The sequence below is a fragment of the Pongo pygmaeus genome, chromosome 14, assembly GCF_028885625.2.
Source record: "Pongo pygmaeus isolate AG05252 chromosome 14, NHGRI_mPonPyg2-v2.0_pri, whole genome shotgun sequence".
Classification (NCBI taxonomy): Eukaryota; Metazoa; Chordata; class Mammalia; order Primates; family Hominidae; genus Pongo; species Pongo pygmaeus.
Window position 1 is genome coordinate 34900052 of NC_072387.2, and position 13266 is coordinate 34913317.

A 13266-nucleotide genomic window follows, 5' to 3' on the forward strand; every position below is an offset into this window, starting at 1 on the left:
GCCTCTGCCTCCCAAAGTGCTGGGATTACAGGCGTAAGCCACCATGCCTGGCCTAGAAAGTGTTTTATCTCCACATCTAAGTTCAAGAACAGGAGCAATTGATGGTAGAATACTTTTTAAATATGGAAATTAGTTATGTTGACATTTTCCAAAATACTTGCAATCTGATAATAGCCCCTACTTTATACTGACCTCCTCCGCATTTATCAGTGCTATTGTTTGTATTTCTGTCTACATATATGTTCTTCTACCTTTTTTTGTCTTTCAGCTTTAAAAAAAATTCCCAATGGCCAGGCACCATGGCTCATGCCTGTAATCCCAGCACCTTGGGAAGCTGAGGTGGGAGGATCACTTGAGCCCAGGAGTTCAAGACCAGCCTGGGCAACAGAGTGAGGCCCTGTCTCAAACACACACACACACACACACACACACACACACACACACACACACACCAGCCTGGGCAACAGAGTGAGGCCCTGTCACACACACGCACGCACGCACGCATGCGCGCACGCGCACACACACACACACACACACCTCCAAGCACAGAGGCCATTTTCAGTGTCCTTCCCTAAAAAGCAAAAAATCTTGAAAATTATGATGCCAACCATAATCCAGATTTATTGCTTAACAAATTCCTGATTCTCATTAGCTTTGGGAAACACAAAAATTACTCAGACTTAAATAATGAGCATTTCAATATTAGTTGGTCTTTGCAGCAGAAAAAGAGATATTTGAGGTCTATTTTGTTTCTCAAACCCAGATACATCCCCCTTTGAAAATGACAACACATAGGCCTCCCTCTTTTTTAACTTGCTGTAAAGAACTAAATGCATGCAGTGGGTTAGAATATATACTTTTTTTGAAAGACTATGAATAAAATAATTACAGTTAACATTGTACAAAAATAGGACTCATTGATAAAAATTTAGGGCAATCAAAATACAAGACATGCTTATTATTGTTAGTAGTAGTAGTAGTATTAAGAGACAGGGTCTTGCTCCGTCACCCAGGCTGGACTGCAATGGTGCAATCGTAGTTTACTGTAACCTCGAACTTCTGGGTTCGAGTGATCCTCTTGCCTCAGGTTCCTGAGTAGCAAGGACTACAGGTGCAAACCACCATGCCTAGCTGATTTTTTTAAAATTATTTTTTGTAGAGATGGGGGTCTCACTGTGTTGCCCAGGCTGGTCTCGAACTCTTGGAATCAAGCAGTACACCTGCCACAGCCTTCCAAAGGGCTGGGATTACAAGCATGAGCCACCCCACCCAGCAAGACATGCTAGTAATACCTTGGCTACGTGAAAGGATGAGTAAAAAACGCTATGGTCAAGCTTATAACCTCTAATTGACAAGAGATTTGTGTAACAAATACCTACTGAGGCTGAACAAAGTGATGGCCACTTCATGCATCGAGGCATAATTTCCGAAAGATGTGTCGTGCTCTGGCTTGGTCACTTTATTGAATTCCGTATGTGAGTTAATGTATGCCATCATCAGTACAGAGAGGGCCTGTCTAATGGGTGGGCGTGCCATGAGAATCCAAATGGTACCTGGAAATCAAATGAGGGTGAGAGAGCTCTGTGTATATTATTTGGGTCATTATATTCACCAGAGGTTGAGGTTTCAGGGATCAGACATTATCCATGATTGATATAGGAGGTTTTCAGGACACTCCCTAGCCTTAGAAAGGACTGAAGTTATTCATTCTTTCATTCCATTTATTGCATACCTACAATATGCTGAGCACTGCCCTGGGCGCTGTGGCCGCAACAGAGGACAGCGAGGGCTCGTTTCCTGTACACATGCAGAGTGTATTTTAGTGATAGATGATACACAGTTAAGCAGTAGATAAGAATAACAATAATGTCACATTTTGATTAAAATCCTTGTAAAAAATGAGGTGAGTTGAATGACAACGTCTTTGAGGGCCCGTTTTAAGTAGCATAATCAGAAGTTTCCAAAGAAGTGATATTAAGTTGGTGCAAAAGTAATTGCAGTTTTTGTCATTGAAAGTAATGGCAAAACCGCAGTTACTTTTGCACCAACCTCATAGATGAGAAATACGAACAGAAATATGAAATATTTGAAATACATGAAATTTGCACATAGGAGCTTTGCACGCAAGAGCAACCAATGTAAAGACCTGCTGCAGTGATGGGTGTGGAGTATTGGTGGAAACAAAGGGGAGCTCTGTGCCAGAAGAGAGTGGCTCCAAGGGCGTGGGTGAGAGAGGAGTTAGATAAATAGGCAGGAGAGTATCCTGCGTTGTGGGTCTATCGGCATGTGGGGGAGGTGGCCACTCACCAGCGGCACCAGAACCTGTGGACGCTCCAGGTGCTTGACTCATGCCATTGAAGATGGCATGATGCTTGAAGCCACAGCCTGCACACCTTCTTCAGCTATGGAACCAAATTCACCAGCTGGCCCAGCCACTTCCAAGTGGGAGAGATTTTCTAATCTCTGCTCCCTGGCCTGCACCCTTCCTCAGTACGATCTAGCTTCCTAGCTGGCCTCCCTGCCTCCCTACACATGCCATTCTGTAGTCTGTCTTCCACACACACTAATGAACCTTTAGAAGAATGTCTTCATAAAAAAAAAAAAAGCTAGTAAAAAGGAATTTCAGGAGATAAAATTTTTTTAAAACATAGAAATGTCTTAAGAGTGTCTCCATCGCACTTAGAATAAAGTCGGAATTTCTCAGCACTGCCTAAAACATTCCAGTTTGGCAGCTCTCCCCATTCGCGTTTCCCACCACTCCCCTGCCCGATGACTGCACTCCAGTTACCACCGCATCCTGGCTCTTCCTCCAAAACGTCAGGCGCATGCCTGTCTCCAGGCTTTTGCTTGCTGTGCCTTCTGCCCGGAATTCCCTCGCCCTGGATTCTGTCTGGCTTGCTCAGTTCATTTAGCTCTGCTCAAATGGCACCTCCTCAGAGAACCCTCCCTTCCCACCCTTCCCTCAGCCAGTGTGTCTGCTTTTCCTACTTCACTTTTCCTCGGAGCAATGCGCGACCTAGCATTTTTATGCTTGTGTATTTTTTTGTTTGGGTATTTGTTTACTGTCTGTCTCTGGGAAGAGAACAGCATGATGGGAAAGTTTTCTTGGGGGAGGTGGGGATTGGTGTGAAGCATCAGAAAGAACACTGGGTTTGGAATCAGAATCCTAGGGCTTGGCCCTGTCTGTTACTTACTGTAAGACCTTAGTCAAGTCATTCAACTTTTCCAAGTATCTGTCAATAATAAGGATCATAACTGACTTTCACACTGAGTCACAGAAATGCTGAAAGGTACTTTGTAAAATAAACTATAAATCACTATTCAAAGTTTCATAATTAACTTCTTTATCTCAGATAAACCCAAAGTAACTGTGCCAAGCATTTTACATATATTATTATCCACAAAAACTTTTTGAGTCAGTTATTATTTTCCCCATTTTTCAGATGAGGAAAATAAAGTTCAGAGAGGCTTTTCCCTGCTCAAACTCAGCTGCTGGTAAATCCAGATTTGAACCCAGGTCCTCAGCTTCCAGGCCCCAGAGAAAGTAACAAGCTGTGATGGTCATACTGGGTAAAGTGGCCACAGTTTCCAGATTGCAAAATGTATCCTGGACAGCAACAGTCAGAGATGAAATTAGTAAGCTTGGAGGCTGCCAGAGAGAGCTGTCTTATTTATGACATTTATGACAAGAGCTGTCTTATATATGACAAGTAAGTAAGGTGATTTCTTAAATGTGTTTTTCCATTTATACTACAAAGTTTATAAATTTGTGTTTTACTTGTTACGGACTATATCTGTTAAAAGCACACTTCAACAGTTCTAATGGATTTTAAAATGGATGCTAATTCAGTAGGCCCCAAAATCAGCTTGACGAATATGCAGTAATTGTTTTGCCAGTTGAGTTTCTTAATTGGCAGAAAATATGCTAAAATAGACAACTAGCAATTTTCTCTGATTTAGCATTAATCAGAGGTTTTCACTGTGCCAAGTTCTACTGGATTCCTCTCATGTACCCCTCCAAGTGCCCCTTTTCCTTCAGCTACTGCTACAGTGACTAGTCCTACACAGGCTTCCACTAGGTTTGTGCAGGTGCTTTGCTTTGGGCCCACATCAAGTATGTCCCTTCCTGCCATAGAGCTTCTCTGATGATTCAGTGTGGAATGTCCATAGGAATCAACTTTGAACCCAGGAATGCACAATCAGGATATGACAGGGAGCTATAAAGCCCATATGGTTACCCTTGACCAATGGATTAAAGGAGTCAGTGGGCAGATGCTTCCTCCTTTGATTCCCGGAGCAGAACTGTTTAGAGATGCATTTCATAAGGGTTTTCAGAAGGTCCCGGCAGAATGGAGCACCCATTGTTCATTGGGCTGGCCAACTGAATAAAGCATCCTTGTGCTGGTTTCCTTTCTTCCTTGTTCTCTTCCTTATCTCATACTACCGCTCCCTAAGATCACATTTGCAAGTAAACCACCTGCATACAATCCTTTATTTCATGTTCTGCTTAGAGGGTGGAATCCAGGCTAAGAAAATTTGTATTGAAGTGAGTCCTCAAAAATAGCAATAAAGAACTTGTTGCTGGTGGGAAGCGAGATCACAGTTACAGAGTTTTCCCTGTGTTCATTTGGGTTGAGGTACAGGTGGAAGGGGAAACATGATACAGATGCTGGAAGCTTGAGCAGTATGAAAACAATGATATTTAAAAGACTATGGAGTTGCCTGGCTTTTGTTAACTTCTTCAAAAGACTTGAAAAAAAATATGACAAGCCTAGGTAAGCCAATTATCAACCTGAGGCATGCTTGAAAGTCAGAGGGCCAGAATGGATGGTAGACCAATGCAAACAGTGTAAACTGAACCAAGTAATAGCTCCAATTACAGCTGCTGTGCCAGATGTGTTATCTTTACTAAAACAGATCAACACAGCCCCTAGCACTTTGTATGTGGCTTTTGATGTGGCAAACACATTATTCCCTTCTATAAGGAAAATCAAAAACATGTTTACATAGGAAGGACAATAGTACAGCCTCTCTTTTACCCCAAGGCTATATTAACTCTCCTGCTCTTTGTTATAATACAGTCTGCAGGGTAGTGCTGCCGGAAAGATGGCAGAATTGAAAGCTATCAGGAATCTATCTGTCCACCTGGACAACAATTGTACTGGCAGAAACAGTCTCAAGTAACCATTTTGGAACTCAGTTTATTTGAATACTTGAAACTTCCAGGGATCAGCTTAGCTGGTAAATTTCAGTTGATATCAGCTATCAGTGTGGTGGCAGGCAGCTGGGGAATGGCAGCCCATATCTCTGGCACATCTTGCTGGAGCCATGACAGGTAATAATGACCTTGTCCTTCAAATAGTGGGGTTCTGTGTTCTCACGGGATTGCTGTTTGATCACTGATTAGTAAGTAAAGAGTTTGGATGTCTTTGTATGAATTCCTCCCAGCTGAAGCAGCTTCCAGGAGATTTAAAGGGACTATACCTGTTTGTTTGTTTGTCTGTCTGTCTTTGGACATTCGAAAACAAGCATGTATATGGGGAAATTTAGAAAGCCAGTATGCATGCCTAGGGAAAGACACAGGCTCAGAAAAGACATAAGAAGACATTAAGCTTTCACCTCAAGCTGATCCCTGGCACAAATACACCATGCAACAATCAAAAGACAGCAAACCCTGGGTAAGAGGGACAATCTGTTTTCCAGAGTTTCCACGTCATAAGATTCGAACATCCAGTTTTCAGAATGAACAAACAAACAAGAAGCATACAAAGAAATAGAAAACTATGGCCCATTCAAAGGAACAAAATAAGTTGACACAAAATATACATGAAGCTCAGACATTAGACTTACTAGACAAAGACTTTAAAACAACTGTCTTTTAGCTGGGCGTGGTGGTGCACACCTGTAGTCCCAGCTACTTGGGAGGCTGAGGTAGGAGAATCACTAGAACCCAGGAGAAGGAGGTTGCAGTGAGTTGAGATCACACCACTGCACTTCAGCCTGGCACAGAGAGAGATTCCGTCTCAAACCAAAACAAAACAAAACAGAAACTGTCTTAAGGATTCAAAGAACTCAAGGAAGACATAGACAAAGATATGCAGAAATGATGTATGAACAAAATAAGAGTATCAATAGAGAGAAATTTTAAAAGGGAACCAAAAAGAAATCTTGAAGCTGAAAAGTATGATAATTGAAATAAAATATGCACTAGAAAGTTTCAAAAACAGATTTGAGCAAGCAGAAGAATCAGTGAACTTAAAAGTTAAATTTTTATAAACTTAATTAGATTGTTACAACTCTAAGATGTTAAATTCAATTCCCATGATGACCACAAAGAAAATAGCTATAGAGTATACACAAAAGGAAATTAGAAGGGAATAAAAGTTTCAGTCCAAGAAATCATTTTTTACTAAACACCTAAGAAGGCAGTATTACAGGAAATGAGGTAGCTAAAAGTCATAAGGTATGTAGAAAACAAATAGCAAAATGTCAGAAGGAAGTCCTCCTTATATTACTTTAAACACAAATGGATTAAATTCTCCAATCAAAAAACAAGGATTGGCAGACTGGATTTTTAAAATATAATCCAACTATATGTTGTCTATGACACTAACTTTAGACCCAGTGACACAAATAGGTTAAAAGGATGGAAAAGGACAGTAATGCAAATAGCCATCAAAAGAGAGCTGGAGTAGCTATACTAATATCTGATAAAATAGACTTCACATTTTAACAAATTATAAGAGAAAAATACATACATTACATATTAATAAACGTTGATACCACAAGATACATAGCAGTTATAAACATTTACGCATCTAATAACAGACCTTCAAAACATCCTGTGTGCTCCATCTATTCATGCCTCCTTACCCTAAGGGTGGCTCAAAATAAAACTATCAATGTAATACATCAGATTAATATAACAAAAGGGAAAAAACCACATGATCAAGTCAATTGATGCAGAAAAGGCATTTGACAAAATCCTATACCTTTCCATAATTAAAAAAAAAAACTCGCAGAAAACTAGTATTATAGGGAAAATTCCTCAACGTGATAAAATTCCTGAACATGATAAAAACACATCCAATATTGTACTCAAGGGTGAAAGACTGAAAGCTTTCCCTTAAAATCAGAACAAGACAAGGGTGCCTGCTTTCACCACTTCTACTCAACATTGTGCTAGAAGTTCTAGTCAGAGTTAATAGACAAGAAAAAGAAATTTTAAAAATTGAAAAGGAAGAGAGGAAACTACCTCTAATCACAAATGACATGATGTTGTATATAGAAAATTCTAAAGAATCCGCAAGAAATCTATTAGGGCTAATAAACAAATGCAGCAAAGTCTCGTGCCCTCACAAAGTCAACACACAAAAATCAGTTGTATTTCTGTACACCAGCAGTGAAAAATCCAAAAAAAATTAGGAAAGTAAGTTGAATCTCATCAGCATCTAAAAGAATTAAATAGGGCCAGGTGCGGTGGCTCATGCCTATAATCCCAACACTTTGGGAGGCTGAGGCAGGTGGATCACCTGAGGCCAGGAGTTGGAGACTAGCCTGGCCAACATGGTGAAACCCCATCTCTACTAAAAATATAAAAGGTAGCTGGGTATGGTGGTGCGTGCCTGTAGTCCCAGCTACTTGGGTGGCTGAGGCATGAGAATTGCTTGAACTCAGGAGGTGGAGATTGCAATGCGTAGATATCGTGCCACTGCACTCCAGCCTGGGCGACACAGTGAGATTTTGTCTCAAAAAAAAAAAGAATTAAATACTTAAGAATAAATCTAACCAAGGAATTGAAAGGCTTATACACAGAAAACTATAAAACATTGTTGAAAGAAATTATAAAACACACTGAAAATAAACATTAAAAATAAATAAACAGAACACCAGTGAGTTGTGGGATAATATGAAGGGGTCTAAAGGATTAATATTCATTTTTCTTTTGTCCAAAGAACTTCCTTTAACATTTCTCTTTTTTAAGTCTTTTTCAAAATAGGGTCTGACTCCATCACCCAGGCTGGAGCACAGTGGCAGGATCATGGCTCACTGCATCCTCAGTCTCCTGGGCTCAAGCAATTCCCCCACCTCACTCTCCCAAACAGCTGGGACTACAGGTGCATGCTATCACACATGGCTAACTTTTTTAATTTTATAGAGACATGATCTCACTATGTTGCTCAGGCTGGTCTCGAACTCCTGGCCTCAAGCAATCCTTCCTCCTTGACCATTATCATTATTACTATTATTATTGTTTTTGTTGTTGTTGTTGTTGTTTTGGAGATGGAGTTTCACTCTTAACACCCATGCTGGAGTGCAGTGGCACGATTTCTTTTTTTTTTTTTTTTTTTTTGAGACGGAGTCTCGCTCTGTCGCCCAGGCCAGGTTCACACCATTCTCCTGCCTCAGCCTCCCAAGTAGCTGGGACTACAGGCGCCCGCCACCATGCCCAGCTAATTTTTTTGTATTTTTAGTAGAGATGGTGTTTCACCGTGTTAGCCAGGATGGTCTCCGTCTCCTGACCTCGTGATCTGCCTGCCTCGGCCTCCCAAAGTGCTGGGATTACAGGCGTGAGCCACTCCTCCTGGCCACAATTTCTACTCATTGCAACCTCTGCCTCCTGAGTTCAAGCAATTCTTGTGCCTCAGCCTCCTGAGTAGCTGGGATTACAGGTGTGCGCCACCATGCCTGGCTAATTTTTCTATTTTTAGTAGAGACAGGGTTTCGCCATGTTGGCCAGGCTGGTCTTGAATTCCCGACCTCAGGTGATCCACCCGCCTCAGCCTCCCAAAGTGCTGGGATTACAGGCGTGAGCCACTGCACCTGGCCGTTATTTTTTCTAATGTTCTTCTGTCCCCTCCTTCTTGTGGGACTCCACTTGCATGTACCTTAGACCCCTTGATATTATCCCACAACTCACTGTTGTTCTATTTAATATTTCTTTTCAGTGTGTTTTACTTCGGATAGTTTCTACTGTACGCCATCAAATTACCTGTGGATCTCCCTCTCCCTCTTTTTATCTCTCTTGTCTCTTCTCCCCATGCTCGTGCTTACCTCCACCTTCTTGAATACAGGCACACTTTGGTTTATTGCCCTTTGCTTTATTGCACCTTGCCAGTGTTGCGTTTTGTACAAATTGAAGGTTTGTGGCAACCATGTGTGGAGCAAGTCTATCAGTGCCATTTTCCCAACAGCATGTGCTCAGTTTGTGTCACATATTGATAATTCTCATAATACATCACACTCTTCATTATTATTATATCTGTTATGGTTCTTTGTGATCAGTGATCTTTGATGCTACTATTGTAATTGTTTTGGGGCCCAGCCTGGGCGACAGAGCAAGACTCTGTCTCAAAACAAACAAACAAACAAACAAACAAAAAATGAATTTAATCTATAAATTTTGTGTGTGTTCTGACTGCTTCATCAGCTGGCCATTTCCTTGTCTCTCTCCCTATCCTCCCTATTCTCCCTGTTCTCTGATATGACAATTTTGAAATTGGGCCAATTAATAACTTTACAATGGCCTCTAAGTGTCTGAGTGAAAGGAAGAGTTGCATATCTCTTACTTTAAATCAACAGCTAGAAATGATTAAGCTTACTGAGGAAGGCACATCAAAAGGCACGATAGGCTGACAACTTGGTCTCTTGCACCAAACAGTTAGCCAAGTTGTGAATGCAAAGGAGAGCTCTTGAAGGAAATTAAAATTGTCACTCCAGTGAACACACAAATGATAAGAAAGTAAAACAGCTGCCTTATTGCTGATACGGAGAAAGTTTGAGTGGTCTGGATAGAAGATAAAACCAGCCACAGCATTCCCTAAGCCAAAGTCTAATCCAGAGCAAGACTCTAACTCTCTTTAATTCTATGAAGGCTGAGAGAGGTGAGGAAGCTACAGAAGAAAAGTTTGAAGCTAGCAGAGGTGGGTTTATGAAATTTAAGGAAAGAAGCCATCCTCAGAACATAACAGTGCAAGCAGCAAGTTCTGATTGAGAAGCTGCAGCGAGTTATCCAGAAGGTCTAGATAAGATCATTGATGGAGAAGTCAAATGCCTGAAAGCTTCAAAAGACAGGCTATCACTGGGAGCTAATGCACTGGTGACTTTAAGTTGACTCCAATGCTCATTGACCATTCCTAAGATCCTATAGTCCTTAAGAATTTTGCTAAATCTCCTCTGCCTGTGCTCTGGAAATAGAACAACAAAGCCTCAATGACAGCACATGTGTTTTCAGCATGGCTCACTGAATATTTTAAGCCTACCATTGAGACCTATTGCTCAGAAAAAAAAAGATTTCTTTCAAAATATTACTGCTCATTGACAATGCACCTGGTCACCTAGCAACCCTGATAGGGGTATACAGGAGACGAATATTGTTTCCCTGCCTGCTAACTTAACGTTTATTCTGCGGCCCATAGATCAAGGAGTAACTTTGACTTTCAAGTCTTATTATTTAAGAAACATACTTCATAAGGCCGCAGGTGCCATAGGTAGTGATTACTTTGATGGATCTGGAAAAGATAAATTGAAAGCCTTCTGGAAAGGATTTACCATTCAAGATGTCATTAGCATTAGTCATTCATAGGAGAAGGTCAAAATATCAATATTAACAGGAGTTTGGAAGAAGTTGATTCCAACATTCATGAAGGAGTTTGAGGGGTTCAAGACTTCAGTGGAGGAAATCACTGTGGATGTGGTGGAAACAGCAGGAGAACTAGAATTAGAAGTAGACCCTGCAGATGTGACTGAATTGCTTCAATCTCATGATAAAACTTTAATGGATGAGGAGTTGCTTCTTATGAATGAGCAAAGGAAGCAGTTTCTTGACATGGAACCTACTCCTGAAAAAGATGCTGTGAACATTATTGAAATAACGACAAAGTATTTAGAATATTATATAAACTTAGTTGATAATGCAGCAGCAGGGTTTGAGAGGATTGTGTCTAATTTTGAAAGAAGTTCTACTATGGGTAAAATATTTTTAATTTTTTTTTTTTTTGAGATGGAGTCTCGCCCTGTCACCCAGGCTGGAGTTCAGTGGCGTGATCTCGGCTCACTGCAACCTCCGCCTCCCGGGTTCAAGCAATTCTTCTGCTTCAGCTTCCCAAGTAGCTGGGATTACAGGCACCCGCCACCACGCCCAGCTAATTTTTGTATTTTTAGTAGAGATGGGGTTTCACCATGCTGGCCAGGCTGGTCTCGAACTCCTGACCTCAAGTGATCCACCCACCTTGGCCTCCCAAAGTGCTGGAATTACAGGTGTGAGCCACCGCACCCAGATATCTTGTTAAAATATTATCAAACAGTATTGAATGCTACAGAGAAATATTTCATGACAGGAAGAGTTGAACTTCATTGCTGTCTTATTTTAAGAAATTTCCTCAGCTACCCCAATCTTCAGCAACCACCATCCCAATCAGTCAGCAGCCATTAACATCAAGGCAAGATTCTCCACCAACAAAAAGATTATGACTTGCTGAAGACTCAGATGAATGTTAGCATTTTTTAAACAATAAAGTCTTTTTAAATTAAGGTAGGTACATTGCTTTTTTAGGCATAATGCTATTAAACACTTAATAGACTACAGTATAGTGTAAGCATAATTTCTTTTTTTTAGAGATGGGGTCTCACTGTGTTACCCAGGCTGGAGTGCAGTGGTGCGATCATAGCCCACTGCAACCTGGAACTCCTGGGCTCAAGCAATCCTCTCACCTCAGCCTCCTAAGTATCTAGGACTACAGGTATGTGCCACCATGCCCAGGTAATTTTTTTTTCTTAGAGATGGGGTCTCACTATGTTGCCTGGGCTGGTCTAGGACTCCTGGCCTCCAACAATCCTCCTGCCTCGGCCTGTAAGCCTAACTTGTATATGCATTGGGAAACCAAGCAATTCATGTGACTGGCTTTATTGTGTTATTTGCTTTATTGCAGTTGTCTGGAACTAAACCCACAATATCTCCAAGGTGTATCTGAATATGGAGCAATGGCTTTTCAAACATCCTTATCTCCAACTTCTATAATCTCTGTTATTTTTGGATCCAGGTTTATTGATTGATTTTTCTTCCATTTAGGAGTCATATTTTTCTTCTTTGTAAGCTTGGTAATTTTTTATTGGATGCTGAGCATCATTAATTTTGCTGTGTTGGTTGCTGTATCTTGTTATGTTTGTTTAGTGCTGGATTTTGTTATGGCACGCTGTTAAATCACTTGGAGTCAGCTGTATCCTTTTGATGCTTGCTCTTAAGCATAATGTGTCAGGTCCAGAATAACTTTTAGTCCAGGGCTAATGAAGCCCCACTACTACAGAAACATTCCTCTGAGAATTCTGGCAGATGCCCCAGCTACAACTCTTCACAGGTAGAAACATGGACTATTCTCAGCCTTGTTTGAACTCTAGGAATTGTTCTGCCTACTCTTTTTCAGGGTTCTTTCTCTGACCTCAGATAATTTCTTGTCACGCATACACAGATCAGTACTCAAAGGCTGGACGGAACCTGCTGTGTGTTTCCAGAGCCATGTCCACTTCCCCGCCATAGCTCCCTCTTCCCCAACACACCTTTTCTTAAATTCCAGCCACCTTAGCTTTGATCTGTTCAACACACAAAGACCGCTGGGTTTTATTTGAATTTTCCTCTCTGCACTGCAGCCTGCCAACTGCTTTTAAGTTGTAAGCTCATGCAATAATAAAACACACATTGCTTCTCAGGAATCACAATACTGTGCTGCCTTTTGTTTGGTGTCCGAAAAACCATTTTTAAATATATTTTATCCAATTTTCTAATTGTTTAAGGAGGTAGGGTAAATCAGGTCCCATTACTCCCTCTTGGCTGGCAGTAGGAGTTACAGCTGGTGACAATTTGTTAAATGGGTGCAAACTTGAAGCTGGCTCACAGATTTCTTAGCATTGAGGTACACCTGAGTTTGATCCTGATAAGACAATCAATGCATTGTCCTGAAATTTATGAACGTGATGTCCATAATTGCCCAATGTTTTGTCCGAATATTTTTGGACACACGCTCAAACCATTAAGCAGTCTGGTATATAACGTAAGTCTTTGCTTTCCCAGTGAGGAGATTGATAAAAGAAAGAAGAAAAAGATATATCTCCTTTAAGGGCTGGAGACAGAATGCTTAAATATCTACATTACAGTGTTCAAGTAAGTTACAAATATATAAAATTACACACTAGATCAACTAATACATTATTTTAAAGTATTGCCTTTTCCGACTCTTGCTGAATCACTGAAATGATTCTATTTAAATTCTC

The 13266-nt window shown here is 40.8% G+C and overlaps 1 protein-coding gene across 3 annotated transcripts in view; it reads left to right on the plus strand.

Moving 5' to 3' along the window:
• The window catches only part of CDK8 (cyclin dependent kinase 8), a 166909-nt gene extending 154198 nt beyond the window's left edge, over window positions 1-12711 (plus strand). For all 3 annotated transcript variants that reach the window (XM_063650714.1, XM_063650713.1, XM_063650715.1), the window contains 2 exons: window positions 11618-11741; window positions 11931-12711. In XM_063650714.1, the coding sequence (XP_063506784.1) occupies window positions 11618-11725 (108 nt within the window). In that variant the 3' untranslated portion in view covers window positions 11726-11741; window positions 11931-12711. The remainder of the gene's footprint in view (window positions 1-11617; window positions 11742-11930) is intronic.
• Window positions 12712-13266: the final 555 nt, after the last annotated feature.